At 45.8% G+C, this 27,985-nt stretch overlaps 2 protein-coding genes across 4 annotated transcripts; both read right to left on the reverse strand.

Annotated features, from left to right (window-relative positions):
• Positions 1-216: 216 nt before the first annotated feature.
• On the reverse strand, positions 217-11,105 carry LOC102052697 (3 beta-hydroxysteroid dehydrogenase/Delta 5-->4-isomerase-like). The gene is made up of 3 exons (XM_027798442.2): positions 10,593-11,105; positions 5,038-5,202; positions 217-1,201 (listed from the first exon to the last, which is right to left on the reverse strand). Exons 1-3 carry the CDS (start codon positions 10,744-10,746, stop codon positions 387-389), a joined length of 1,134 nt encoding a protein of 377 aa, XP_027654243.1. The 5' UTR covers positions 10,747-11,105; the 3' UTR covers positions 217-386.
• A 6,471-nt stretch (positions 11,106-17,576) lies between these two features.
• Positions 17,577-27,966, reverse strand: HAO2 (hydroxyacid oxidase 2). 3 transcript variants are annotated; one of them, XM_014287571.3, is made up of 8 exons: positions 27,860-27,966; positions 26,114-26,267; positions 25,205-25,356; positions 24,071-24,354; positions 23,486-23,701; positions 21,639-21,797; positions 19,148-19,217; positions 17,577-17,880 (listed from the first exon to the last, which is right to left on the reverse strand). In XM_014287571.3, exons 2-8 carry the CDS (start codon positions 26,242-26,244, stop codon positions 17,825-17,827), a joined length of 1,068 nt encoding a protein of 355 aa, XP_014143046.1. In that variant the 5' UTR covers positions 26,245-26,267; positions 27,860-27,966; the 3' UTR covers positions 17,577-17,824. The 3 variants fall into 3 exon arrangements, with proteins under 3 accessions (XP_014143046.1, XP_027654244.1, XP_027654245.1); XM_027798443.2 differs by lacking the exon at positions 19,148-19,217; XM_027798444.2 differs by lacking the exons at positions 17,577-17,880; positions 19,148-19,217 and adding an exon at positions 19,244-19,420.
• Between the last annotated feature and the right edge of the window lie 19 nt (positions 27,967-27,985).

Genomic DNA, 27,985 nt, shown 5'->3' on the forward strand with positions numbered 1-27,985 from the left:
TAGTACATATTTGCAAAATATAATCATAGTTCTAGGGCAAATTGTGCTTTACAAAAGCCTCAAATGTGGCATGGAGTGAAAAGGAAGGCTGATGTGTTCACACCACGGGCTGTGTGAAGTCTTAGTAAAATAATGCCTTTGTGCTGCACGAGATGTAGAAGTTCATGTGGACTATACAGTAAAGCTACCCTGATCCGCCTGTAATCAGCAAACAAATGAACATTTCGCTTTTATTTTTTCTAGGTTGGGGGACATGGGGCAGATAAGGGGCTGTTACACAATGTCTTCATTTAAATGCTTTGTAGTTTGCTGCTGCTGCTGTTCACTCAGCTCTCCTCTGGCTCAAGGCCCTACTTGTTTAGCCAGGTCTCAGCTCCTCTTAAGACTTAGGCAGCCTTGCTTTTCAAGTACTCCCTTCTCTGTGGGACCATGGAGGCAATCCACTGACCAGTACACTGCCTGGCCTCTTCCCACGTGTAGCGGGGCACATAGCCAAAATCCTTCTGTGCTTTTCTATAAGAGAAGGTGAATGGGGTGTTCAGTAGAGTGACCAAGTGACGGTTGGTGGAGGGGATGTATCTGACAAAGGGCCGGAGCAAGAAGCTCACGAGCTCCAGCAGCAGCGAGAAGTAATACAACATTGTCAGAGGCATGGGGAGCTGGGACTCGATCCCAAACCCCAGCTCCCTGGTCAGCTCGTAATTTAGATCTGCATAGCTCATATGAGGAGTGTCATCTGAGATGTAGTAGAACTGCCCCCTGATGTGCTTGGCTTTCTGTGGGACTTGCAGGGCTTTGGCTGCCTGCACGTGTGCCCAGGCAATGTTCCCCACATACACAGGGTTCACCAGAGCCTCCCTCCTGGAGAAGCGCAGGAAGACATTTTTGTTCAACAGACACTTATCCAGATGACCTTGAAGAAATGGGCATCCTTCTCCAAAAATGTACATGGATCTCAGGGCACAAGTCATCAGCACGCCACCATCCTTTAGCACCTGGCCATCTGCTTTCAGCACAGAATCCTCTGCCAGTCTCTTACTCTCGGCATAAGGAAATTTGGATGTACTCTCATAAGCTGTGTCTTCATCACCATTAAAAATTGGGTCACCTTTGCAGTTTGGGCCTGTCACTTCTATGGTACTGGTATATATGAAGTGCTGGATGTTACAGCGGATACATGCCTCCAGCAGCAGCTGAGTACCTTCAAAAGAGAAACACGCAAGTCAGTCTAGACCTCCCCAAGCAAGAAAAAGTGGGCTTGTAGATCAGAAACAGCATCTCTGGCTTGAGCTTGGCCAGGTTTCCCCTCTCTGCAGCTGGAAGAATCCTGTCCTGAACCGAGCAGCAAGTTCAATGAAACTGAACCTGCTCTTAATCTGTGTTTAAGTGCTATCAGTGCACCTGCTGGAGTTAAACAAGGATGAACACTTGATCTTAACTGCATGTTGTGGGCTTTTTTATGCCAAGAGTCAAATTTTGCTCTTGCTAAGATTAGTATGGATACTGACGACAGATTCAGGGGCTTGTGCCTGTTGGTTGGATTGAGTTGGCTTAAGGCAGAGAACCTTCAGAAGCCATCCCTCTCATTAGGTACCATCCATCCTGTATGCTGAAGCCCCAGTTTTTCAGGCTTGAGGATGCTTTAGGTTAGTTTGCTAAGGAGGGACAGAATTAACGTGGGACCTGAAGGTTTGCTCCAAAATCAGCTTCACCCAGTGGAAGTCTATCCACTATTCCATTGGCTTCAGAGGAGGGCTTGAAGAGAACGATCTTATGTCAGAGCAATGCATGATACCATGTAGTCAAAGATCATAAAGTGCAGTCAGCAAAGTGAATCTTGTGTATGTATGCCTCCTTCTTCAACACATTCTGGCTTTTACTTGCATTAATACAGGATTTCTTACTTCTAAAAGCCTATCATAATGTTTTCATCAAGTAGAATCTTTTCCTTTTCTTCTGAGCTTTGAGGCAAAAACTGCCTTATTTGTTGTGCGTGATGTGATGAGAGAGATTATATGTGAAAGGGCCAGTGACTTTGCAACAGAAGATACAGCTCAAAGACATTTGAAAATGTTTTTGGCAAAGGAACATTAAATCAGGATGACTGATATGATATCAGAAGGGTGTGGCCTAAAATCTGGGGGATAAAATCAAACACTAGGAATGAGGCACATAAATGATCTAACAACTCTGCTCAGTCTGTTACGACAACTAAAGGCAGCACTGGAGGGAGCATTGCTAGAGAGAGTATGATGAATTAAAGAGGTTCAGAGGACCAAGGAATATTGGCAGCAAAATATGGACCTATTAATGAGTGAAAAATGGGAAGAATTATTGAACTGAATATTGTTACAGCACCAAAATTCCTTTTTTTCAAGCTTGAACAAGAGAAAGAAAAAAGTTGAAACAAATGGAAAATAAATCTGCATGAGGCTTTAAGAAACACTAAAGAAGTGCAAAGAAAAACAGTTTACACAGCCAGGAATAAATTCATGTGAAAGGTGAGTTCATGGAAGTCACTATGTCTAGGTGACACACAAGTCAGGGTCATCTGGAAAATTAATTAATTAATTATTAAAATATATTATTTTGAAAATTAATAGCTTAATTCCTGCCATCAATGCTGTTTAGAAAGTGAGGGAAAGTAATACAGTGCAGAAAGGCTAGATAAAATCAAACGAGATTGCAAGTTTTAAAAAAAAGCAAACATAAAATTATCTTGACAGTTGGTACCTGGTCAAGATCGATTTCTCCCAAATAAAATGTGTTTTGTTTGCAAATCAAAGTTGTATCTAAAAAATGAAAAGGTTTTTCCAGTAATGGGAATCTGAGCATCTTTCACATACCATGTAATGAAGTAAATCTTCTACAGAGCAGGTCTCCAAGTTTTGCTTGCACACAAATCCCTTCTGGCTGAGGATCTGATTCACAGAGGGTACTTTTATTTGGATTATAATTAATTATTTCCTTAATTCCCTTCCTCCTAAAAATTTGCTTCCCTTCCTCAAAAGATACTTTTGTACTGAGACATTGTGTAGCGTGTGAGACAGGAAAGCCCTACATCATGGCGTTTAACTTGTTTGCTCCTGTTCTGGTTTGTGAACATCCACATTGACTCCTTGACGCTTTTATTATGAAAGTTCTGTTTTCTAGGAGAAACAAAACCTTCATCCTGCAAGTCTATGAAGTACGTAGCAGTGTCTTGGCTGGTCAGAAAGCCAGAAGAGCATCAGAATGGAAACGGAGGGAAACAGCGAAGAGGCCAGCAGTATTCACTGACTGGCCTTAGGGTCAGTTTGCTCTGGGAGCAAGACTAGTGTGTGCATTCCCTCTAGCACGTGTTCCCAGCTAACCCTCACTGGCCCAGTGCAGTTTTTTTCACCCACTGGGCAGACTGTTGTGGGGCAATCTGAAAGATTTATGGAAACCTAGATACTTCGTGCTTAAGTCTAAACCTGCCAAAAGGAACCATGGGACAGACTTAAATGAGCTTTCTAGCTCTGACTCCAGCTCACAGCTAGAGAGCTTTCTGCTTTTGGGACATTTTAATACTTGCTTGGGGTTTTGTTACATTTTTTTTCCCCATGGGTTTAGGCAACATGTCCTGCTGTGAAAAACAGATTGTAGCAGGAGTATGATCATACAGAGAGAGCTTTACAAATCCTCTTTCTGAACTACCACCCATGTATATTTATTTTTCATGCTACCCAATGTTTATTTTTCATACTACCCAATGCACAGGTTTACAGGAACTTGCCTTTCTGCTCTTTCCTCCTGGAAGGGACATGAGAAGCTGCCCGCTGGGTTCTAATTTGTGGTCACTGACAATTTGTGGCTTTGACTGAGCAGAAATGAAAGGGTCTGGAAGCTAAACATACAGGCAATGACCCAGGCTACGGCAGCCAAAATGCCATCCCACTGGTTTTTAAGGTGCATGTGAGAGACAACGAGACTACAAAGAGTGCTGTCTTGCTCTGAACACTGGTGAGTAGCCAATATTTGTAAAAGTGGTGCCTGTAGAGGTATGTTCCTTATTTCTCTGTGAAGAAGCCCTGTATCTGTGGCAGAGAGGAACAAAGAACCAGGAAAACTATTCACGGGAAGAAGAACATCTTCCTGACATCTTCCCCAAGGACTGAAGTAGCACAGCCAGGGAGGTCAGTGTGCATGCAGGTGAGGCAGTACCAGTTCTCTGAAAGGCATAGAGGGCTTGGGGATCAGAGAGATGGGGATAAAATTGTTCTTTTAGGGAACAGATTAAAATGTCCTGGCAACTGATGCCATACAGGCTATTCTTAAGCCAAAACCCTCCCGCTTCATGTGGTATTTTCATGAAACACCAGGGCTCCTCAGTAGAAAGGGAGATCCCATCACTGAGTGAGAAGTCACTGAAACCCTTCCCTCCCACAGCCTTGAGTTTGATGGGGGATTTTAATGATAATCTCAAGGTGGGAGAACACCTGCTCCTCTGAACTGCATCCATGCCCACAGAGACATCATGGCAAATGGGAGGAACAGAAGAAGAGGAAGAAAAAGTATAGGAAGCAGAGAGCCACAGCATCTGGGATGTTAGCAATGCAAGTTTGCTGTGATTGCAGCCAAAGCCTGGAGTGTTTGTAAAAACAGAAAAATGTACACAAGCAGGGATGCTACACAGCGAGGGAGAATAAGAACCAGTTTCTTGGGTGCACATTGGGGTTTCAGAGGTGAATTGCTTCCAGAAAGGTCCACTGAGCACAGGATTATGGCTACCCTGACTGAAGGCAGAGCCTCTGCAGACCTCAGGATGGGCGTATGAGAGTGCTGACGAGTGAATGATCCTGCAGTGCCCTGCAGTGGAAGATGGATGGATGCCGGGTGTGGAGAGGACCAGGGCAGCACATACGTGTGCTGTGCACTCACAGGTGCATCTGTGCAAGGTGCAGAGCAACCCAGTTAATCTGGTTCAAAAAAACTGGTCAGGTGCTCCCTTTCCTGAGCAGATGATGGTCAGGACATAGTAGACCTGGGTTTGACAAAGGTGTTTCACCCGCTCACCTGTTACATTGACTTCCCAGAGCAGCTGCTTCTCTACAAGGCCCAAGGTGTCGATGATGGAAGCTGTATGAATGACGAGGGAGACCCCCTGACAGGCTCTGTGCAGGAATGTCACATCTCGGATGTCTCCTTCCAGGATTTTCACCTCAGTCTTACCTTGGAACTCTGTGAGGGCAGCAGAAAACAAAGCAAAAGTCTGTACAGGCATCCTAAGCAGAGCACTGAAAGGAGTGGCGAAGGGCTGTGAGGAAGCTGATGCTGTGCCAGGGAGGCGCTCACCACCCAGGCACAGGAGCGATTTTTTAAGGCTGGCAAAACAAAGGTGTTTTCCAATGGCTATATTGTCAAGTGCTAATTACAGTGCTATAGAAGTTTATGTTGCATTACTGTATTTTTGGAACCAATATTCAACATGGTTCTTTCCTTTTTTTTTTTTTTCTTTAGGAGAAAACATTCCCACTGCTAGCAAGGGCTTGAAGCTTCCTTCAGGTGTGACTATTTTATTGTTCACAGATGGAGGAGCTTAAGCAATGCATGTGCTGGTGACCGGCTATTGATAGGTATTAACCCAAATATACCAAGCAGCCAGGCACTGCATACTTCTGTCTTCAGGGTGATGAATGATGCTCTCCACCTACAGCACGCATGCACAGAGCTGTGTTCACACCTGTTTTCAGCCCCTTGACCTTGCCCATCTTTTTTATGTCCCTCAGGCAGGACTTACTGTGGTTCTTCTAACTCCAGCTCTGGCTCCACTTCCATGCCTGTGCTGCAGGGTCATTTTTAGCATGCACATCTTTCTGGTCCAAATCTGACTTCTCAAGGCTGCTCTCCTGAGCTACCTCAGCCCTGGCTTGCTTTAACTCCAGCCTTTTAAGCCCTCCAGCAGCTAGTGTGTGTGACCCTGGAGGAGCTCTAGGTCTGAGAACTATCCTTCCCCTGTTTTGCTAGGCAGGAGCATCCTTTATACAGCCCAGAGCCACACTAACGAACTGAGCCAGCACAGTATGATCACCTGGAGAAATTTACAGCCTGAAGGGATGCTGATCTCCTGGGAAGTCTGCTGGCCCAGCTGCAGCTATGTGGGGAGAGGACTCTCTCAGCATCACCTACAGCTTTTAAGGTGGTGGTGTCCTTACAGCAAGTCCTCTTGCAAGATTCTGCTGTGGCTGCGCTAGAGGGCTGCCAGGCACAGCCGTGGCAGGGCACTCGGCAACACGGGCAGGTCCTCTGCCTTCTTCCAGCATAATAAAATGTCCATTTTAGATTAAGAGAAGAACCTGATTAATTTCTACAGCTTTTAGCCTCAGCCATGACTGAAATCTGAAGTATCCTAGTGTCACCAGCTCCAAACCAGGCACTATTTCATCCCGTATCTTTAATGGAGAAGCATGAAGAGAGACAGCTGATGCCATCTGGAACTGAGTAAGAGTATCTTTTTAAACTGTTTTATCTCATTATCTTTGTAGCAGGCTAGAATGTAATCCTGTATTAATTTAACAGTTATTCTGATGCAACAAGCTTGAGGGTTTTTTGTCTGTTTGTTGTTGGTTTTTTTTATCACAACCAGTTGGTCTGAGATGTGAAATTTGTGAAACGTTCACAAAACTGTTACTAAATCTGGAGTTACTGCCCTCCCAGCACAGTCACTGCCACACAGTCTCTTATGCTTTTTTATTTTACAGAGTGCATTCATTTCCTAGGGCTCCATTTCCAGAAGGTTTACATTGACTTTTACTTCTGTGGGTGCCAAAGTGTCAGGCTATGTGGCTAGGCTTTTTGTTTAGTGCGTGGCAGTTGGATTTGCTCTAATAAACACTACTCTTTGTACAGCCCTTAGGTTGATGTTCTCCATGCATAAAGCTTTGTGGGGTTGCAAGAATCCAAAGGCTTGACATACATGGGCTTCAAAATTAAAAATTCTGACTTAGCCCTTTCAGAATGGTCGTGGTGCCTGAGCAGGAGTTAGGAAATAGAAGTTTTTACATATGCAAATCAAAGCTTTCAGGAAAAATACAGAAGAAACCTGTCCCTTTTAAAGTTGTTCACAGGAATAGTTGGTGTTAGTGACTAGAAAGCTGCGGTCTAGCTGCTTTGTGCCTTGTTTGGGCTTGCAATTTAAGTTGTGTGTGAGGTACTAAACAGGAAAGCTGCTCGCCATTCCGCTTTAGCCAGCAGAAATGGCCCATAGGGGCCTCGTTCACTTTACCAGCATCAGTGAGATGTCAAGAATCAGCAGCTTGATCTGGTTTTGTTCTGGGGCAAGAGGAAAACTACAGGTGAGCTTGGAAGCACAGAGAGGAAAGAAAAAATTACTGACAGACAGTGGTTTCAGTTTGAGATGGACAGTGGAGAGAAAATTGATTTCCATCTGCACAGACCGTAGCGCAGGCATCAAAAAAGCACGTGTGTGTCAGCTGGAAGGGGGATGAAAAGAATAAATTCAACTCAGCTTTCCATTTTTGCACACTGTGATTACAAGAAAGTACCTACCCACTGGGAAAGCTGCTTTTACTTCACCAAAGCTTTCTGTGTCCTCTGAGCTGTAAGCAATGCTCCCTGCTTGCTACAGCGTAGTTTTTGCTTGGAAATGCAATGATTGCTCAATAAAATCCAGTGTCCTGTGAGCAATCCAGTCAGACTATTTGCCCTAAATGGTCTCTTTTTCCTATGTGGTGTTTGTTATTGAAGCAAACAGCGATGTCTGTGGGACTCCGTTTGAATTTTATAGAGGCCCTAACAGCCGTGGGGTGGATGGTGGGGAGGGGCACTCCTCATAAGGGATCTCCACTTCCCTGCTTAACTGGATGGTTCATCAAAATGGTCTACTTGGTGTATTCATAGGAGAAAACTAAAAATTGTATCTTATTTTCATTTGTAAAAGGTAAAGCAAATATTTCTTTAGAGAAGCTGAACTATTTATTCTGTTCCCATTTCAGCTACTGGGATGTTCTGTTGCTGGCTCTGCCTTTCTGCTCTGAATGCAGCAATAAGGCAAATGAATGCCTGCAATGTTGAGCAAAAAGCCAGGAGCAAGTTTCCCAGAGCAGGAACTTTCCCCCAGAAAAAGTTGTGGAAAAAAACCCAAAACATTCCTTCTTCGTCTCCTTTCCTTCTACTTTGTAACAGTACTGGATTAGCAGTGCAAAAACACGCAATGCTAAAGCACCACACAACCTGTAAATGTCTGAATAATGATGTGAAATGAGGGCTCAGCAGGAAAGAGGGGAAACAAGGGGAATTCAGTGCTTTGAAACAGCGAGAAATCCTTTTGAGAACAACCTAGGAGTTTCCAACTTTTCCAGAAATGCCAGAACAAAAAAAAAGATTGCGTAAGTGGAAACACCGGAAAGGCAGAAAGATACGTTTGGAGATGGGAGGTAGGAAACCCAAGGCACCAAACTACCATCTTCAACATGATGTTCATTCTCGACCATGCGGTGTGACTGGGTAGACTCCAGCTCACAGCACGACACCGATTGCCCCTTCTAGCCTCCCTAGGGCTGTTTCATGCAGACTGAGTATGACAGCCGAGGTCTCGGCAAGAAAGTTGTTTGGACACGAGAGGACTGTCCCTGAGTGCCTCCTGGTACAAGAGCTGTAGCTTGCACATACTCCTCTGTCTTACAACTGACAGCCCTCGCTCTGCAAAGGTGCTGCAAGTAAAAGATGCTCAAGAGCTTAGTGAGAAGGGCAGCCACAGAGCTCTGTTCCTGGCTAGGCAAGAAATCCAAACAACGCAGGTTAGCAAGTAAAAATCCCGGCAGTAAAAATAATGCAGGTCAGAAGACTCCAGTCCCTTGGTTTTTGCAGCAGCCCTGCATTTGGAATATGAGCCACTGTGCTAGAGAAGGGCTTGAAAGGGAATGGCAGGAAAATATTCAGATAGTCCCAAGCACAAGCACTCTTGGGAATCTTGAGAAGATGTAGCTAGAGAGGCTGATACAGGCAGAGGAACTGCCAGTCAAAGGGCAGGGCTTCAAAGCTGTTAAACACATCTGAAATGCCAGCTTGTTGTTCCTACTACCTGTTTGGGGGGGGGGGGGGGGGGGGGCGGGGAAACAAGGCTCTGAGGGGTTAAAAAAAAAGGCTCTGAGAAGTGATTTTTCCCTTCCTCATGTGCTGGTCAGATGGGCAGCAAGAACGTTACAAGAATAGGAGTGTCTGGGCAGTGTTTGGTGGAGGAAAGAGGGAGGGTAAGGAAAGAAGGTGCAGAGTTTTCCTGTTAACTAAAAAAGAACAGTGAAATCTTTGCTGCAGTCCAGCCAGGACTGTGCTCACAGTCATTTTCACTCCCCAGGAAGCTCAGAGCTCTCCTGGCCCCAGTCAGTGCTGATGCTTCGGTCACTGCCCTGCTGCATCAGTGCTAAACCACACGGGCTCCTGCTGCTGCAAACGCTTCAGCCTCTGCTGCAGCTGCAGGTTTTGTGACGGTAGGAACTGCCTGGGAATCAGAGCAGGAAGGACTGCTGCAGGGCTCAAGGGCATCCAGCAAATCCTCAGTGAAATGCTGGATGAGGTTTAATGAGGCAGAAGTCCAAGTTGTATAATACCATCCTAAATGCTTGTGCAATTTGCACCAAGTTTATGGTGTGCTGTTACTACACTTTGATGACACTTACTCTGTAGATTGTGGCTCTTTAGCAAACCGTGTGCGGATAGTCCATAAGGGTTCCCGTATAGTTGCTTGTACAGAGGAAGAACAGTCTTAAGGTTAAGATGCGATGGAGGAAAATGTTATGTGATGTGTTGTAAGGACTTGAGAATTTGATTGAATTTAGGTTCCTGTGTGCCTTTTTATAGATGTGCTCAGGATCCCAAGAAATGGGACATTTAAAATATAATACTCTGAGCTGCTTGCCCCACCTGAGACCATTTCTGATCCTGGGCATATCACTCATTCGTGCTGTCTCCAGTCCATCCAAGAAGCCAGAGTCCTGACTTGCCCTTTGGAAATGGGTCCTGTCTCTTCTATGCATAGCACAAAACCAGTCAGCTCTCTGGACAATTGCGATAATAATAATAACATCATTTTTTTAAGATTCCTCATCACAACTCTCAGCCAGAAGATGCCTATTAACCAAACTAGTCATAGCTTGAAGAAAACCATTAGCATCTGCACCCATGGCTTTGCCGCTGCCTCCTAGCCTAGCACATCCGAGCCCGGGACAGCAGGCTCTGACACCCCCACCCTGCAGCAATGCCTGTTTTCCTTCCCCCCAAGCAGAAGTTGAGGGTTTTGCACTAATTTAGCTCTGTGGATTTTGATGTAATAGAAGTCAGGTTGAAGACAGCCTGTTTACTACATGAACAGTATATAAGTCTCTCTTCCAATCCAGAGAAGCCTCAGGGTCTGGCAAAAAAACCCTCTTGCCTTTACATTTTATGTCTGATTTCTGCGCTGGAGGGAGAGGGAGGGATAAAGCAAGACTTCCTTGAGTTAAAACCTCTATCTGCAAAGCTGGTTTGGATGAGAGGCAAAGACTTCCAGGCTATCCACATGAGACAACAGCACATATACCTGCAGCACACAGTCCTCGCGAGACGGTACTTACTTCCAAATCTCCCAAGTGCTTCATTGCTAAAGGCTTTGTCCAGCAGTCGGATCTCAGCCAGTGCCTCCTCTTCTTCCAACAGCAAGCGGACAATCCTCTGGCCAAGAAATCCTCCTGCTCCTGTCACCAGACAGCTTACCCCAGCCAGGGACATAGCTCTGGGCTTCTCCTCACGGCAATATGCCTGTCCCCCGAGCTTACACGGTCCGGTTCCGTTTCTGCCTGAGGAAATGCACACAGGACATCACCCTCTGGAGTCTTTATAAATCAAAAGTTCTGGTGTTACCAGAAGGAGACACTACTAGAAAGCAATCTCTAGTTCCTACATTAAACAACATTTTTTTAAAGCATGTCTTACTTTTGCTAGTTATTTGTATTGAGAACTAGCCTACGCGTTTTTCCATGCAAAGAAAGAACTCTTTACAAACTATTACAAACTGAAGAAATTAACAAATCTGAAAATGCTCAAAATCAACTTCAATGCCAAACAAACCCCACAAAAGTCTGCTTCAGTCCTTGGCTCCACCTCTATAGCACTCAAAAGGCTGTGGGGGAGATTTGCCTGTATTTATATACTGCAGAGCACCACCTCGGTCATTTTTCTTCCCCTCCCTCTCCCCTTTGCCGCAAATGAATACGGGGCTTCCACCCCCACCCACCACCCACCCCCAAAGAGGAAGGCTCTGGATGTGGTGAGGTCTGAGCCTAGATGTGGTCCTATATGCCTAAATCCTTGGAAGGCAAACCCTCATACTGATAATTCTCTGCAGCTGCACTTGCTTGTGTAATACAGTGTTAATATGAAAGTAGAGAACATTAAAATTAAATGTAAATAGCAGGAGTAGCTGTTTGTAATGGTTTGAGACAGGGACTCTGCTGCTGTCGTTTTGTGGGATACGGGGCTCCCCCGTTGTAGCGTGGGTTTCTCTCTTTTTGCAAGATCGAAAACTAACCTCTGGGACTTTGTAGTTGTTCAGTATACTTGAGGCATTTGAAGTGATGGGAATGGTCTGATGTGCCACTGAAGTTAAATTAAAGCTGTAGGAGAAAAAGATTCACCTCTGAAATGTCTGGTGTGGGAATACCTAGTTAAAATAAGGCTGTGGATGGCTGTTTGTGCCTTTGCAGTGACCTGTATCGATACTTTATACATCTCCAAAACACCAGGGAAATGCTCAGATGTTTCTCCATAAGGTTTCATCCCAGTTCTAGCAAAACTCCTTTCTAGCATGACCAGGGCAGGGCTCAGGCATTAGCCTGGAGCTCCTTATACCTGTGCTGCCTTCCTGGGGCTTTGTGTACGTCAGAACGTGCTGACTGGAGCTGTGCTTTCTCTCGCACACAGGACTAAGCAGACATCCCTGCTGAAGCAAGATTATAAATAGGTAGCTGCCTTGAGCAAGAAGGAAGTTACAAAGAAGCCCAGCAGCACAACTAATTAGGCTGAAATCACTGGGAAGGGGATCACTGTGACTGGAGGCACAGCCCTCTAAAACTTGCATTGATGCGACCAACCCCTGAACTCCCCTTTTTATTCTGACATTAATTTTGTTCATTCATTAGAGCCCTGGAGAAAAGCTACAGAAGCAGCACCCTCGTACTGTTACTTTTTTAGAGCAAAACTGGGCCTGAAAGTGACGGTAGGAAAGAAAAAAACTTTTCTGTTGGAGGAGAAAAGTTTCTAGCTGACCCAGATGACAGTGTTTGGCAACTTGTTTCTGTTACAGCGTCCTTGAAAATCCTTCCCTGACCCCAACAAAACTTTAAAAAAATTGTTATCAGTATGTCTTTCCTTGGCTTCTCTCAGGCAGGACCTTGATGCTGTATGTTCTTATCAGAAGCTGTTGCAAATTAATTTTGTGCGGTGCCTGCATTTTGCAAGGAGAAATAACTAACCAAAGCCTGCTGCTGCAACAAGTGTTCTCTGAAATCATGTTTCATTTTTACTGTTAGAAAGGAAATAAAATGCCTTAAAGAGGCATTATAAAAACAGACAACATCACCTCTTAGGGTAGAAAACACTCTCCTGCACCAAGCTTGCCCTTTAGAATGACCAGGTTTCGCAGAAGAGCGATGTAATCCCCCCTCCCGTTCCTTCAGCCATCCCAGGCTGAACACACCCTGTAAGAGATGTTAAGAAAAGTTCACAACCACTTTCTCCCTTCTAAGGGGAGAATTTTGGTACTAATGAAACAGTTTTCTTTGTCTGGTTTGAATGCACAGAAACACTGAAGCCTCTTAAGGTGGTAATCTTCACACCTTGCTTCAAGTGTCTTAAAACTGTATGAGAAGTTGTGTTTACTCAGCGTTCGACTCAGCATAGCTGTCCAAAAGTTACTTAATTAAGTCTTGTTGCTTCTTGTCAATGTGTAACCACAAAAAAGAGGAGGCAAAGTGCCTCCTGCTCTTGAAGACAGAAGCTTTCCTTGAGTAAATCTACATCTCAAAGTAGCTCTTTCCCAGAGCTGCCAGCATCTAGGCATTTTGAGCTTATACAGGCATTATGATGCCAAGGAACACCTTAATTTTTTCACATGAGAAGCACATAGATATTTTTGTGGGTTTTTGGTGATGATTTTGGTCACAATCTATGTTTAGACAGCAAAAGGTCCAGTTAAAATAATGAGAATGCCTTTGCTTTTCCCTGCTTCAGTTCTCATCAAGTCTGGGCAACAGAGCAGACTCCAGAAACCTTTTTCCTAAATCAGTCTCTTGTTGCCCATCCTTGAAGTCCATCAAAATGTGTGACGTGGTGTAATTCCTGAGTCTTATCTGCTGAGTTGTCAGTCTGCTGGCAAGGTTTATTGTTACTGGAACAGAGGGAAAGGGCTCCATGTGAAGGTCTCTGAAAAATCACTGCAGACACTGTTATCTCTGCAAGAGACTCAGGTCTAAACAGAGTGAGCTAACAGTGCTGGCTCCTCTCTTCTGCCTCCTTAACGCTAATTCAAAGTCGGGCTTATGCAGAAGGTTGCTTCTTGGTAGCATGGTCCTCCCGTGCGCGCCAGGGAAGTGGGCACCAGGGCAGCTGCAAGGCAGGGGGGTCTGTCCCGCTAGGAGCTGGCCCTGTGCCCCACAAGTGGTACTGTGCCACAGGCAGGGCCTTGCCGGTGAAACCGCAGCTAAGGAGCGGCCTTACCACTCGCTACCCTCTCCCCAGGATGCACATGCCCAATTCTGTAGCGGTTCCCCTTTGGTACTGATCCCTGTGGCATGATCCTTGCACAAACCTGACCCGCGACTCTTCCCTTCCTCTTACTCCTGGGGGCATGCAGGACTATCCAAGTGCACGGACATTGCCTCTGTTTTGGAATACCTGTTGATCTGAAAGAGAGGAAGGAGCTAGGAGGACGTTCTCTGTCATTGTATAGTTTGAAAAATCAGATAGAAAAATTGTCTGGCTGCAAAGAGCCAAAAGCTAGAGACAGGACTGGAGAACAAGATACTTCAGCTCTGTGACGCTGCTCATTCCAGATGCTTGCAGTCCTGGACCCCTGCTGATCTTCATTTCACTCACAAATGCTCCATGCCTCTCAAAATCTGGCTCCAGATGTACTCCACTAGACATCCAGATCACAAGCGTTGCAAATTAGTGGCCTCTGCAAACATTTTTGGTTTAAAACGTTTATGCTATTTCAATACAACAAACCTATGGAACAGCTCAATCAAAGGCTGCTATTTGTCTGGCTACCTTTAGTAGGGTTCACAAGTCCTTCAGCTCCACCTGCCCTCCCACCCTCCACCCCCAGCTTCAGTAAAAACAGAAAAGGTGATCACGAAATAAACCACTGGGCTGATTTTCAGGATGTGGCATTGCTTTTCCTTCAAAACAGATTTCAGTCCTATGGTTCTCAGCAATGGTGTAACTGAAGCCACCACAGCCCAGCTCAGCAGTGCAGACAGTTGCCATCACAGTTGTTTCAGCTCCAGCAGATCTCTCTGAGTTTCTTAAGGTGGCTTTCCTCCTTGGAAAAGATTTCCTTCACAATTGTAACAGCCATATCCTTTCCAGCATCTTGTTCTGTTGGTTTTAAATGAAAGCCGAGATTCTGCAGCCTAAAATGAGAGGGGTTTCTGCCTCAGCAGAGGGGCGCTGAGCAGAGCCTCTGCCCAAGCAGCGCAGACTGCTGCAAGGAGCAGCGCGAGCAGACCAGCCATGCCACGGAGCATTGACGGAGTCTGACTGCGAGTGAAAGGTAGCTAAGGGAAATGCAGGTGAGAAACGGGTGATTTTTTCAGTACCTGGATTTCTCCAGACGAAAGGGATTTCTTTCAGTGAATGGAAGTGTAGAATAAGGAGCGAAGGCCTTGATGGCCATCTGCCACGGAGACAGAGGAGCTCGTTTTCATGGAAACAGAGCTCAAATGCAGTTGTCCCAGCCTCTCACCGCTTTCCCATTTCACAGCATCAGCTCCAGAAGACAGCAACTAAAGTCAGGCACCTGCTTACTCTCACACTTCACATGCCCATGTTTAGGTCTTCTAGATCATCCAGAAAGAGATCTAAAAAAACCCCCAGGTGCTTAGACGCAAGTCACCAAGATGAAGCCTGCTGGAAATCCTGCTCCTCCCCAGAGCTCAGCCAGATGTCTCAGGTCTGCCAGCAGGCCTCCTCAGCCACTGACGTCTGCATAAGCTGGAAGACACTCTTCTAGCAAGTTTAGGACCTAATGAGCCTCATCTGGTTCTTCTAAGATACATGCAAAAGGAGGTGCTGCTGCTGCCCCTGCTTTCCCTTGTGCACCAGGAACCAGTGGGCAAAGTTCTCAGAGGGAACTGGGGGAGCAGACGTGCCACCTTCTCTGCAGAAAAAGCAGCTCCTCTTCTCTGCCAGGAGAGACCCTCGACCGGAGAAGCTCACAGGCAGTTTCACGGGAGGAGAGCTGGCACTTTCTTGTTGAAACTTGGCCACACAGCACTCCAGGGTTAGGTAACCATGTGGACCTGTGCACCAGTGGCTCCTGTGGCATCTTCCTCCAAGTAACTACTGGATAAAGTGATGACCTTGCATCCCCACCTTCACCATCACACACAGGACAACCTCGACCACTAGCCAACAGAGCAGCACTCTTCCCCACCCCTTATTTTTGGTGCTTTTACCAAGAGCTCCACGGGGAGCTGAGGTCGGTCCCAACTGGGGATGCCCACGCCTGGAACCCAGGGCAGTTTGCAGGAGACCACCGCCCAGGTTGCCTTCTGCCAAGAAAGGGGGCTTCATGTGCATGGGAAGATGGGAGGTGCCCTGAGCAGAGGAGGTGCCCAGCAGGCTGGTACTTCTTTGGCACAAAGCAACATGTGGCATCCCCTTGCTGCCCACATCTCTCAGTCATTTTGCGCAGCCATAGAGCACCACAACAGCAGCAGCTGCACCAGTGGGTCTGGCCTTAAAAATTATTTACAGGAAAACAAGGTCAGGTGCCTTACCAGATAACTTTAAGATCATGTTGCACTTTTAAAGATGAGGCACATTTGCAGTTTTCATGTATGTACAGTTCCAGTTTGCCTAGCCTCATTTAAAAGACCTGATTAAGCACGAGTAGTTAAATCAGTTAAACTCTTTATGGTGATTCAGCTTATTTCTAGTTACTCTGGCCCAGTTCCCCACGGATTTACACACCACGTTTATAACAAAGACCAAATGTGTACACAGGGCTTTAGCCATTTTAGCCACAGTTTTAGCCATTTTAAAAAGAAAAATTCTGTTTACACCTTTACTTGGGCAGCATTATATAAAGATTAAAAAACCAAGTGTTATTAAACTCCTCCTAGTGACAATAGTTCAGAGTAAATACTCGTGCTGCAGCCTGACACAGACAGACCCCAAGGGATGTCAGCTCCAAATAACACAACAAGAGCCTCACACGCTGGCTGCAGGACCCTGTGCCGTGTCCATGCTCCCCAGCAGCTGCCCCAGCTCAGCCAGGCTCCTGCGCGGCGCCCGGGCAGCCAGACAGCAGCGCCGGCATTCCCACCAAGGGCCTGTGAGTAGCCTCAGTGAGGACTGAAATTGTCCTGAAGAGAAATAGTAAGGAAGGGGCGCTGCGGAGGGACAGTGAGATGATGCAAGCACATGGAACGAAGGAGGAGGAAGACTAGGTGGTGTAGCTGAAGAGTGTGCTCTAAGGAGTGCTACAGAGATGGAATCATCCAGGTGAAAGAGAACTAGAGGGAAGGAATGGAAGGAGGGGAAGGAGGGAAGGAAAAAGAGCATGTGAGCTCCTAGTTCTTGTGAAGGAGCCATCACCAGCAGGTGACAGCAGGTGGGTAGCATAGCCACAGGTGTTCTTCCTCATGGGGATGCAAGACCCATGTCTTTGGAAGACACTTGGACAGGGAAGGGATAAGCACATGTTTCTGTCACTGTAGAGAGCACAAGTTTCTGCTGCTCTACGCTGACAGCAGGCACACCACTGCCTCTGCACCATCTTCCAAGAGCAAAGGCCACGTGGTGCTGGCAGCTCCTGCCCACTCCACCAGCCTGCGCTGACGGTGCTCAGCTCTGGCAGAGACCGGGGCACCCAGTGAGTTATTTACACAGTGCCACAAACCTGTGATGTGCTCAGAGAACACATAGTCCTGACCGCTGCTCGGATGAGTTTGCCTTGCACATTAACCATGTAGTGAAGAGGGAGGCACTCTCAGCAAGGAACGCAGGGTGTTGCTTTGGTTGCTAGTGATTTCATCGCTCTGCATTTAGAAGCAGTGGGCAAGAACTGCCCCCACCTCCGAAGGGTAGCTGGGTGCTTGTGAGCTGCTGCATCTTGTTTCTGTATCTGCTACGACTACATCCAGGGAAGCCCAAGCCGTGCAGGGTACCAGCACCACACTTGCTGCCCTGCAGCAGGAAAGATGCGTAGATTGAGTTGCACTCAGACTTGGCAGAGCAACCAAGTGGGAGAAGCAAGGGATGTAGTTTTCCATGTCTGACTCTCCAGTGTAACAGAGCTTCGGAGTAAGGCCCAGCACAAGTAATGCCACAGAACACCAGTTTAAAGCAAATGTATTTAAGCAAGTAACAATTACCCAAAGTCTTAAAGAACTCATTGGTCTCAATAAAAGCAGAGAACATCCTTTGCTAAAACGGAGCCCTTCCTAATCTCCTCAGAAGTTCCCTGAAGGCCTTATCAGACACATATTGCACATTCAACATCTGCCCCTCCTTTTTCTCTCTTGGGTCTGGCTGGGACCTCCGAGCGAGCTGCCTTTGTTCAGTGGGCATCGCAGGGGGCTGCTCACAGCTTTGCAAACTGAACTAGGTGTCGGCCAATCTCTGAGATGCTGGCACAGCCTGGAAAAAATAGAGAAATGAAATGTGTTGGTGAAAGGGAAAGGTCTGTGGATAAAACTTGGAAGCCCTCTCTGAATCACGGTCTAGTCTGGTATGAGCCATGCGGGGATGGGTTGGTGCTTCAACAGCCCTGCTCCTCAATGGCACCTTCAGCCTTGAGGTTAGGCACCAGGCTGCACGCACAACAAGAGTTAGAAACATGAAAATACAAAGGATCCTGATAAGAAGCTGAGCAGGGCACCATCTGGTCCAGCCAGAAGCGAAAGGCAGACAGAAAAAGACACAGGGATTGCTGTGTGTTGAGTAGAGGTAGAGATTTGTATTGCTGTTATCATTCAGGCAAATCTGGGTGGAATTTCACAGCTCTGCCAGAAAGGTCCCAACCTACAACTTTTGCCAAGTTCAGTGCCCTTTTGCATGTAAAGAAGTGTGACAGCCTCCTAGAAAAAAAAAAACAAAAACAAAACTTGTAGGAATCTTTACTAGTTGAAAAAGTAACCCAAAAAACCTATTAAGAAATGCCCAACGGGATTTCAGTTTCACTCTCCTAGTCAGCATTGCTAGTCGTGAACTACTTGAGTTCATGGTTTCATGGAGCATGAAAATCTTTAAACCATGATTTGAAGTGGTATAAGACCCTTTGCTGATGTCTGAATACTTGGGCACTGGATCCACATGTTGTACTTGTTCGCGTGTGAAACCGGACTGCACGGCGCTGTGCAAACTGCTGGTCAGCGAGGGGCAAACACAACAGCTACAGGAGGGAGCTCAGGGGAGAGGTGCAGGGTGAGGAGCAACAGGAAAAGCTTGGAGGAGACACGGATGCAGAGAACTGAACCTGCACCAACAGACTGTATTCTCTAATAGCCAGAAAAAAATTCTGCATCCATTTTTCCCAAACATTTCACGCAACAAAAAAATTGATTGCGTTTCACCCTGGTAAACGTTAAATTAAATACTGAAGAACATATGTTGCAATTCCCAGTGGAACAGAAATTCCAAGTTCTGCTCAGCAGTTTTGTGTCTCTTGAATTGCATCAAAAAGCTGCTTTAACCTACTCCCTCCTTGCAAGCTTCATTGCTATAGGGCCTGAAGTGCCAAGTGGTTTCACAGGATGTAAAGAATCACCTGAAATACAGCAATGAGGACCAGCACAGCTTGCGTGGATTGCCTTTTTGTGACCCATCCATCAGACTTCTGATTTTAGCTGGCTTGCATGCAGAAAGCTCGGTATCACCAATTACAACCAACCTGCAAAACGCTTACCAGCTAAGGCCATCGATAAACGAAACTCATCCTGCAAAATTCTCAAAACATCTTGAAGACCTTCTTCACCCTGCTCCAACAAAGAAAGCAGTCAGGGAAAAAGGAGCACTGGCACAGAGCAACGCTGCAGGATGCTTGCACTGTGAGAGCTGGGACAGTCCCTTACGTCCGTGCCAATTCCAGTCTCTCATACAGATGAATGATTAAAATGATGTGATGGATGTGCTCAGCTCATCACAGATTAGTTCAGATGCTTTTCCTTTTGTGATACATCTGAACAGGGAAAGAAAACAAAGCTGTTTTTCACTTCTGACATTTTCTAGCTGGCTTTTTTCTTAGCTTTCAGTTAACCAATGGGCTTGTTTTAAAATGTCAAGCCTTGTAATGCTGACAGTATTTTATGAAGTAGTAAGAGTTTTATATATGGTACAGCTTTAAAAACTTCAGTTTACTAAGATACCAGGCCGAATCTTTAAAAATAGTACACTCTGTTTTCCTCCAAGCAAGTTACACCAAGAAGCTCAAAAACCAATCAAATGTACATATGATTTTGATCTTACTGTAAAATATTGAAAGATTTTTTTTCTTTTTTCTCTTAAATTTTATTTTTATTTCTCACAATAAAGAAAGCTTTGGGTGCAGACAGTGTCAGTGCTTCTTCCTGCCCTAGTCTAGTCTGTTCTGTTCTATTCTTCTATTGTTCTGTTTTGTTCTCTTCTACCCTATTCTATTCTATCCTACCCTATTCTGTACTTTTCTGTTCTATTCTATTCCTCTGCTCTAGGGTAATGCCACTGAGATACATCTTTAGGAATATTCTGTGGAATATAACAGCAAAGCACAGATGAACTCAGAAAATCCCATCTCCTTTCTATTTACATCAAGGAAAAAATGCAGGCACTCACAGTGAGCCCCCTCTCACATTAGGCGCTTTGTCCTGCTTACTGGCGGCAGAAACAGTGCCGCCAGCTCTTCCAGGTTCTCAGAAGGTTCAGGTGATTTCTCACTGAAAGACTAGCTGCCAGAACCCCCAGCAATCACAGCACTGGGCGAGAGTCCCATTTAAAAGGCAGGAAATGTTTCTAGACCCTAAATATTTCCCTATCCAGTTTCAGTCTCGTGCTGGACCTGTATCTTTCCGCATAAAGGGGGGTGGGGGCAGAATCCAAGGGAAACACCTGGTGGGGTGGCCAGCGCAGCCAGTCAAACCTCCAGTCACATCGACATGGTCATTATGAACACTGACCTGTCCAACTGCTCATGGTTCCGTTCCAGGACAGCTTTTTTCCCTTAGTAACCCTGCCAGAAGTCCTAAGAATCCCTTCGCACACTTGAAAATACTGGTGTAGCCATCTGCCCCTGCACCCACATACATACCAAGCAGTATTGCCACAGTGGTTTGTTTAATTCTAATTATGCAAATTAGAAATATCCCAAAACTGATACAGTACTCAAAACGTCTCTGTTAGATTATTTATATTATCAACACAGAATGATAGTGCTTTGACAGACATTTACTTGCTACTGAAAATGTTTACATCTGCTGCGGTTTCATTTTATTTATGTGTTGGAGAGGTGGTATATAGGTATGTGGAAGCACTCACTAATGTATGGAGTGCTCAGAATGGGAATGTAGAAGTCCATTTGACATCTCTGCCCCCAGAAGACCATACTCTAAAAAGAGCTGGGATGTAATTTCAAAAAGCCTTAGAAATTTCTCACTGCAATTTGTCCAAAATACACCAAAAAAACCCATAAAGTACTTTTTCTTCCAGAGAAAACTTTGAAAGTGCCAGTCCAGAGCCTAAAAAGCAAAAATTTAGCAAAGCAAACAACTGGTATAATTACATTTTGATTTTAAATACGTAAACTTCTGCATCAGAGGCCTGATTCATGACTCTGGACCATAGGAATAGGCTGGCAGTTGGGAAGCAGCGAAGGTGGGACAGAGAGCAGTGGCACACTCCGGCACCCGCGGGACATGGTTCAGCTCAGTCTTGTCCAAAACATTTCAGACATCGGTGGGATGGAGTCCTACATGTATTTCTGAAGAATTCATAACACCACTAGGAAACTGCTGTATCAAACCCACATATTATTTCCCAGTAAGCTAACAGCAAATAAAATTATCAGACTCTGCAGCAAATGAGCCCGCTGCCAATTTTCAAAAGCTCTGATGGTCCCAAGTCCTACAGTATTTTAGCACCAAACAGCAACACCAAGAAATCAGGTCCCACAAAACCATGTTATCAGCTTCAAAATAATATTTGAAATCATAAAATTCAGTGGTATTTTTAAATCATAGAAAATACCTAGTTTTGATTCCGTTTGGGGCGTTTCCAACTTAAAATTCAGCAAAACCAACGAACAAAAAAAAAAATGGCTAAGAATCTTCACTGGTAAAAACTGCCTCTATTGACTTTTAAGTAACAACAACAGAGTGTTGGAGAGTATGAGAAGTCCACATGCAAACTCAAAGCTTGTTACTCACCTTGTAAGCCAGACCCCACAGAGCCGGTCTGCCAATAAAGACGCATTTTGCCCCCAGTGCCAGCGCTTTTAACACGTCACTTCCTTTCCGTATCCCACCGTCTACATAAACTTCAGCTCTGCCTTGTACTGCCTCCACAACCTCAACCAGAGCATCAATCTGCAAAGGAGAAGCCGATCTCAGCTTTAGGTCAGCTTTCGATTCCAAGAGACACTCCAAAGAGACAGACAGGGATGCAACGCTTTAACAGCATCTCAAAGTGAAAAGTGACAGCGCATCACGTCTAGCTCAGCACCAAAAGCTGCAGACCAGAGCGCGGCTCCCTGCCTGTTTGCCAGAGTTAATTCCATTTTTCAGTGCTTTGCTTATAGTGATATTCTTTGCTAGCACTTCTGATAAACAGAAAAGTAACATTTTCACTCGGTTTCCGAAAGATTTGGAAAATAAATTTCAGTGGAAATACCTGTTGTTTGTATCTTACTTTCAAGACAGTGGTGAATGAGAGAAATGTTTGTAAAAAAGGCTGATGTCAAACTTCCCCCTGCTACTGTCCAAATTGCCTGAACTTACGTACCAGCCTAATCCTGGTGGCCACCTGTCAAAAGCCTCCATGACCCCCCTGAAGCATCTGTGAAGGATTTCATTTGCTATGTACTACAGTCAAGGTACCATTTACTCTGGGCTCATTCTCCCAGTTCCCTGAGTCCTTCCTGCGGGCGCAGTGCGGAGCCAGGCTGGTGGTGCAGGGCAGCACCGCGAGACACTGGCTCCAGTCCCCGGGGCAGGACACGGCACTAGACCCTTCACAGCAGACCCAAAGGTCTCTTTTCTGCAGTCTCTTACACTCTTTTGCCTTCTTTTTATCTTTTGGAAGTAAAGCAGCTGTAAGTAAGATTACTAAGTAGATTTTTTTCCAACCGGTCATAATCTTTTTCAGAATTTCAGACTGAAAAGTTTCAGGCTAGGAAGAAGAAGCAGAGCTGAACGAAGTACCTGCTGCTTTGTCTGTGTACGTAAAGAAACTTTTAAGGTAGAAGAGCATTTTAATATGGATGCCATTTCCATTATTACATCCTTAGCATTAGCATTTAGATTAATATTTTTTTTTTATTCATTATTGTCAGCCTTGGCATAGAAGTCCCTGGTACCTATTTTTAGTTTTGAGGAAAACAGAGAAAAGAAAGCCCCTAAGACACTGTGCAATACAGCACTGTAAAATCAGAACAAGTGGAAAAACTGACAGGAGCCAAATTAAACCAGTGAAACTCACATATGTCCAAACAATCCAGAATTTCTTTGTACAGATTAAAAACAGGGGATTTTTTCTCCAGATAAGTTATCCTTTTTCTGGCTCATGAAAGTCAATAAATTCCCATTTAGACTTGAGCCGCAAAGACGCAAGCGGACCTCTCACTAAATCGAGCTGCATTGTTTGTGCATGTTCTGGCAGATGTGAACAAGGAGAACACATTCTGCTCTCGTTTGTACATTTTTGGTTCCAGAGTTTCAATTTATTTTTGCTGCAGTGCGCAAAGCCTACGTGTGCACTGCATCAGCTAATGAAGGCGTAGGCAGAAAACTTTCACTGTCTTAGGCCGGTAGTTCCTCTGCAGTAATGTGGGTTCAATGCTGCTTATACAGAACCCTCCCCAGAAGCTAAGAAAATACTCCGGTGGGTAGCCCATGCCAAGGCACGCAGCTCACCAGTTCAAAGCTGAAGTGCATGTGCACACCGCCACAGCCACGCGACGAGTCCACCAGAAGCACGTACACAACAACAAGCACCGCAACACCCAGCTCGGCACAGGCACAATAAATGCTCGTGGGGCGTCTGTTTTCTCACTTACAGTGGCAGGTACTCCATCCAGCTGCCTTCCACCATGGTTGGACACAACAATTGCCTTAACGCCATGCCTCACTGCCAGCTCGGCGTCTTCTTTCGTCAAGATGCCTTTGATGATGATGGGCAGGCGGGTCAGGCTCCGCAGCCAGTAGATATCGTCCCAGGTGACCGAAGGGTCCAGGCTGTTGGGTGGCAGGCCGTACTCAGAGTGGTCATCTCCCTGCAGCGTAGGACAGGAAAAAACCTCATCTGAGCTGCAACAATATGCAGGCCCCTTGAAGTCTTTCCTTGTCCTAGAAATGATTAATTAAACTGGCTAATGGATACGTTCATCAGCTCTGGAAAGCACGTGTCCCTGGAAGAGAACAATTACAATGGGAATGGAACCAGTGTCTTTGAGGCAGCTGGACCGGGATTTTGAAGCCAGAACCCAGGCTGGCAGGAGGTCAAGCCAGGATGCTGCAAAACCAGAGGGGGAGAAGATACGCCCCGGGTACAGCAGATGCCAAGGCAGCAGTTACCCAGTGGGTTTTGTCTCATGTGGTGCACGCCAGGGCAGGGAATGAAAGGACGGGCTCATTTTACAAACCTCAAAAGCTCCTTCCAAGTTCTTTAATTTCATGTGTGGAGGAAGGCGGAAACCATTGCGGACATCGTCGCGTCTTTTGCCCGTGTAGGGCAGATCTGCGGTGAGGACGAGGCCCTGGAAGCCCGAGGCCTCCGCCCGTTGGACCAGCCGCTGGGCAACTGCCCTGTCACGGTGGATGTAGAGCTGGAACCAGTGGAGGCCACTGGGAGCAGCGGCAGAGATCTCCTCCAGCGTGCAGGTGGAGTACGTGCTGGCGATGTAGCAGGTGTTCATTGCTTTGGCCGCTGCCAGAGGAATTGGAAAATAATCAGATGCAGAGTCATTTGAACTGTCCTGCCAGACATTGGGTACAAAATTATGTCCTGTTTGCAGAGACCACCTGAACTCCTGCATTGCATGTATTGAACCAAACACAGCACTGTACCAATTGGCACGTGCGCCCCTGGGATTAAAAACGGCTGTGTTTACCGTGTACTGTTGTTGGATCGTGGTGAGAAAGCAGGAAAGGGAGAGGGAATTTGCCAAGTGGTGCTTTCATTTTACAGCAATTTTTTTAAAGGATATTTATTTTAAATGGATATTATCTTTATGACTGTCCTCGCAGGAATGCACTGTTGAACGTGCTCAGTGTACACAGAAGCACAGACAGGAAAAAAGACTCCAACTTTTGAATTGAGTCAGTCAGTTCTCCAAACCCAGCACAGGATTTGGGAGGATATGTTATCCTTTTCTCTGAGGGAGACACTGTTCTGAACCAGTAGCAAGGAATTTACAGGCTGAGTCCCATCCACCACCTGTATGTCCTATCTACAGCCCCCAGGACTGAGAACTTTGTGTATTCGTGGTGCCAGACACGTGTCCACTGCCTCTGTCTTAGTTTGCAGCAGCCTTCACAGGGTCTTAATAGTGTTATTTTATATATATATATATAAAATACATCACTTAATAGTGATAGCTGGAGAAATGACCAGGCCCAATGGGTCATCCACAGGCAGGAGTGTCAGAAAGTGGGAAAGGAGTTTTCCCCTTCAAGCCTGAAGATTTTGCTCAGTCACACTTCAGGTCATCCTAAGAGCTTCCTGAGGCTTTTCCGCGAACCCCTTCTGGCTACGTGGCAGCAAAGCAGCAGACTACCTCTGGCTGTGCTTTTCTCTCCGTCAGGCCATGCTAGCTGGTGGAAGCCGGTAGGGGCGATTCCTACAGGAAAGCTGATTTCAGTCCCCAGGAGCGTGGTCCTGATGTCCATCAGGGATACGTCCCGCAGCATACGGGGCCGGAAATGGATTCTGTAAGGCAAGTAAATACCCTTCGGGACAGTAACTGTTCGGTGGCTTTTCTAAGGTTTCATGGAAACCAGGACTTCATTTACCTATTGCAATGCAGGGATCTGAGCCAGTAAAGAAAACAGCATATAGGAAACGATTTCTGGGCTTTCTGTTTGCTTTTAGAGGTCAGTTCAGCCACTTCCACTTTTCATTAACCCCGTACTCCTGCTTACTGGCCATAGTATATAATTTCTGCATTTCCCACCTCTGCTTTTGTTGTCCCTGTGTCCATCCCACAGATTCCTTCTGCTTGCAGCCCAGTCCCAGGTCACTGCCTTCCACCCCACCCTTCATACATCTGCCCTCAGCGCACACTGTCTGCCCCCACTCTCGGCAGCGAGTTCCTCGGATCCCACCCTACTTACACACAGGCATCCTGCTGTCCACCAAATGCTCCTCACTGCATCTCATTCTATTCTAGTTACTCATCCCCTTTTCTGTTGTACCACACCATACCATACCCTTGTACCCTGAGCATCCCTTACACCTCGTACAATCTGTCATATTCAGGATATATATCAGAGAATAAAGCATATGTCATTCAGGTATGTAAAATTCAAGTGCATTTTCCTTGGGGACCACCTTGAAAGGGCAAGTGTTAGGTATCTTGGCTTGAAAAGGCAGTGTTAGCTACCTTTGCTTGTGAAGTCCAAACACTTGCAAAAACCATAATTTAAAAGCTTCCAGTATAACACCCCTCCTTTCCTCCTCACATTACCTTTTATATGCCAGGATATTTTCATCTCGGGTGCTACAATCATCTGCTCCAGCTGCAAAAAAATCCCAAGCTATCTTGGGTAAATACTTTTTAGCGTAAGCTTCAAAGTCTGACAGACACACCATAGCCATTGCCAAGAGAGGCTCTGGGAACCCTGGGGAAAAAAATAACATGGAGCAGAAATTAGATCCCTGAACTGTCATTCTGTCTTCCAGGGCCTCTAATGTCATTTAATGCAAACCTGGGACCCATCTGTCTTCTAGAGGAGTTGCCGAGAGGTTTTCTCAGTTTATCTTGCTATTCAGCCTCTGCCCTCATACGAGAAAAATGTGCAGATGCAGCCGTAAGAGTAGGAAGAAGCTTGCACCTTTGCGCCTCGCTTCCTCCTGCCTTAAACAGAAGCCCAAAGAGGACATTTTAGGTCCCCTGCTATTTTAAGACACACCAATTGTGCAATTCTGTTGTAAATTCCACCTTAAAACTCGCTGGCTTATTTGTTTTCCTCAAAGATTGTCCCAGAACATGGTTTGCTGAGCAATTAGTTACGGGGCACAGTGACTAGGATCGAGCTCGTGGAATCTGGAAGCAAGTTAATACAGAATCTACATCTAACCTGCTCCAGCATGAACGCATCATAAAAATATGTCCAGACTCTGAGTGCAAGTCACTGTCAAGGCCAGTGCTGGGGAAAAACACAGTATTTTCTACAGATCCTCATTCCTCTTTTCTAACAGCTATCTTCTGGGGTTTGCAGGACTTGCTGGAGCACCGATACATACTAAAAAAGGAGCACAGAGAATTTGGACAAACGATGAGAAAACACTGGCAAAAAGAAAATTCCACAACATGAAACGTGATTCTAAGAACGACCCTCGGTTTTTCAGGGAAGAGAAGTGACGCTGTGAGACCAAAATGTCTAATCAGGCTGACATAAATACTGCCTACCAAATGCCTGCCCTTTCCTGCTTTTGAACTAGCCAGCACCAAAAGCTCTGCAAATTGATGTTTTAGCAAACCGTGCCCCTGTGCGAGGAAACACGTACAAAACACAGACAAAATCAATTTGCTAAATCATTTGCTGCAATTACTTCTGCAGCGCTGATTAAAACAGGCATTTTGCAAAGCATATGAAAGCATGAAGTTTTAAAATAGCTGTGGTTTGGTCTAATTTTTCTAAAAATGCATGGGAAGAAGTAAATATCCTAGTGTTCAGGACCGCAGATTAGCAAGGGTTGCAAGCTTCACCAAAACCAGCCCCGTGGGCCTGACGTGTGCCCCTGGCACAGACAAACACCCAGGTTACATACACGGAGCCAACCTGTCTCACTGCTGACAGGGACGTGTCTCACTGACAGAGGTGCCTCTGCATAGACTTGAAAATTAAGACTCATCGTTCTCTGCTAGGAAAGGGCCCAAGATGAGGGACTCATTGGGAGGTGACGAAGAAATGTGACTGATTTCATCAGGTCTGGCTCCTCTGACAGGCACCAGGTGATACCAGTACCCCGAGTCCTCTCCATATGCCTCAGGCACCAAGTGCTGGTAGCACAAGTCTTGATCTATCACACATCACGATACACCGTAACCCACGTATCACGACTTCTGCTTTTCCAGCCATTAGAAAGGCCAAAGCCAGCAAGCACAAAAAGATAAACCCAAGTCCTCTCATGGCAGAATAAATGGGAATTTTAAATAACCCAGCCCAGTCCTCACCACCTCCCAGTTCAGATCTCAGCTCAGACTTACCTGTTTGGGGGCGAGACCTTTCCCTTGAGCCAACAGCACGTAGAGGAGTGCTTTTCTGCTTGTCACTGAGCAGCTGCTGGGTTTTCAGGGGTCAATAAGCAACCACCAGAGATTAAAGCTCAATCC

This window comes from Falco cherrug, chromosome 5 (assembly GCF_023634085.1).
Source record: "Falco cherrug isolate bFalChe1 chromosome 5, bFalChe1.pri, whole genome shotgun sequence".
Lineage (NCBI taxonomy): Eukaryota > Metazoa > Chordata > Aves > Falconiformes > Falconidae > Falco > Falco cherrug.

What these genes read in the sequence shown, in the direction of transcription:
- LOC102052697 (XM_027798442.2), bottom strand. Translation starts at nt 10,746, where the DNA reads ATGTCCCTGGCTGGGGTAAGCTGTCTGGTGACAGGAGCAGGAGGATTT. An exon ending in AGCACTTGGGAGATTTGGAA is followed by an intron (nt 5,203 to 10,592) that starts GTAAGTACCGTC and finishes CTGCCCTCACAG; the next exon opens with AGTTCCAAGGTAAGACTGAG. An exon ending in CTGGGAAGTCAATGTAACAG is followed by an intron (nt 1,202 to 5,037) that starts GTGAGCGGGTGA and finishes TCTCTTTTGAAG; the next exon opens with GTACTCAGCTGCTGCTGGAG.
- HAO2 (XM_014287571.3), bottom strand. Translation starts at nt 26,244, where the DNA reads ATGGCTATGGTGTGTCTGTCAGACTTTGAAGCTTACGCTAAAAAGTAT. An exon ending in AATATCCTGGCATATAAAAG is followed by an intron (nt 25,357 to 26,113) that starts GTAATGTGAGGA and finishes CTTGCCTTACAG; the next exon opens with AATCCATTTCCGGCCCCGTA. An exon ending in ACTTGGAAGGAGCTTTTGAG is followed by an intron (nt 23,702 to 24,070) that starts GTTTGTAAAATG and finishes CCTACGCTGCAG; the next exon opens with GGAGATGACCACTCTGAGTA.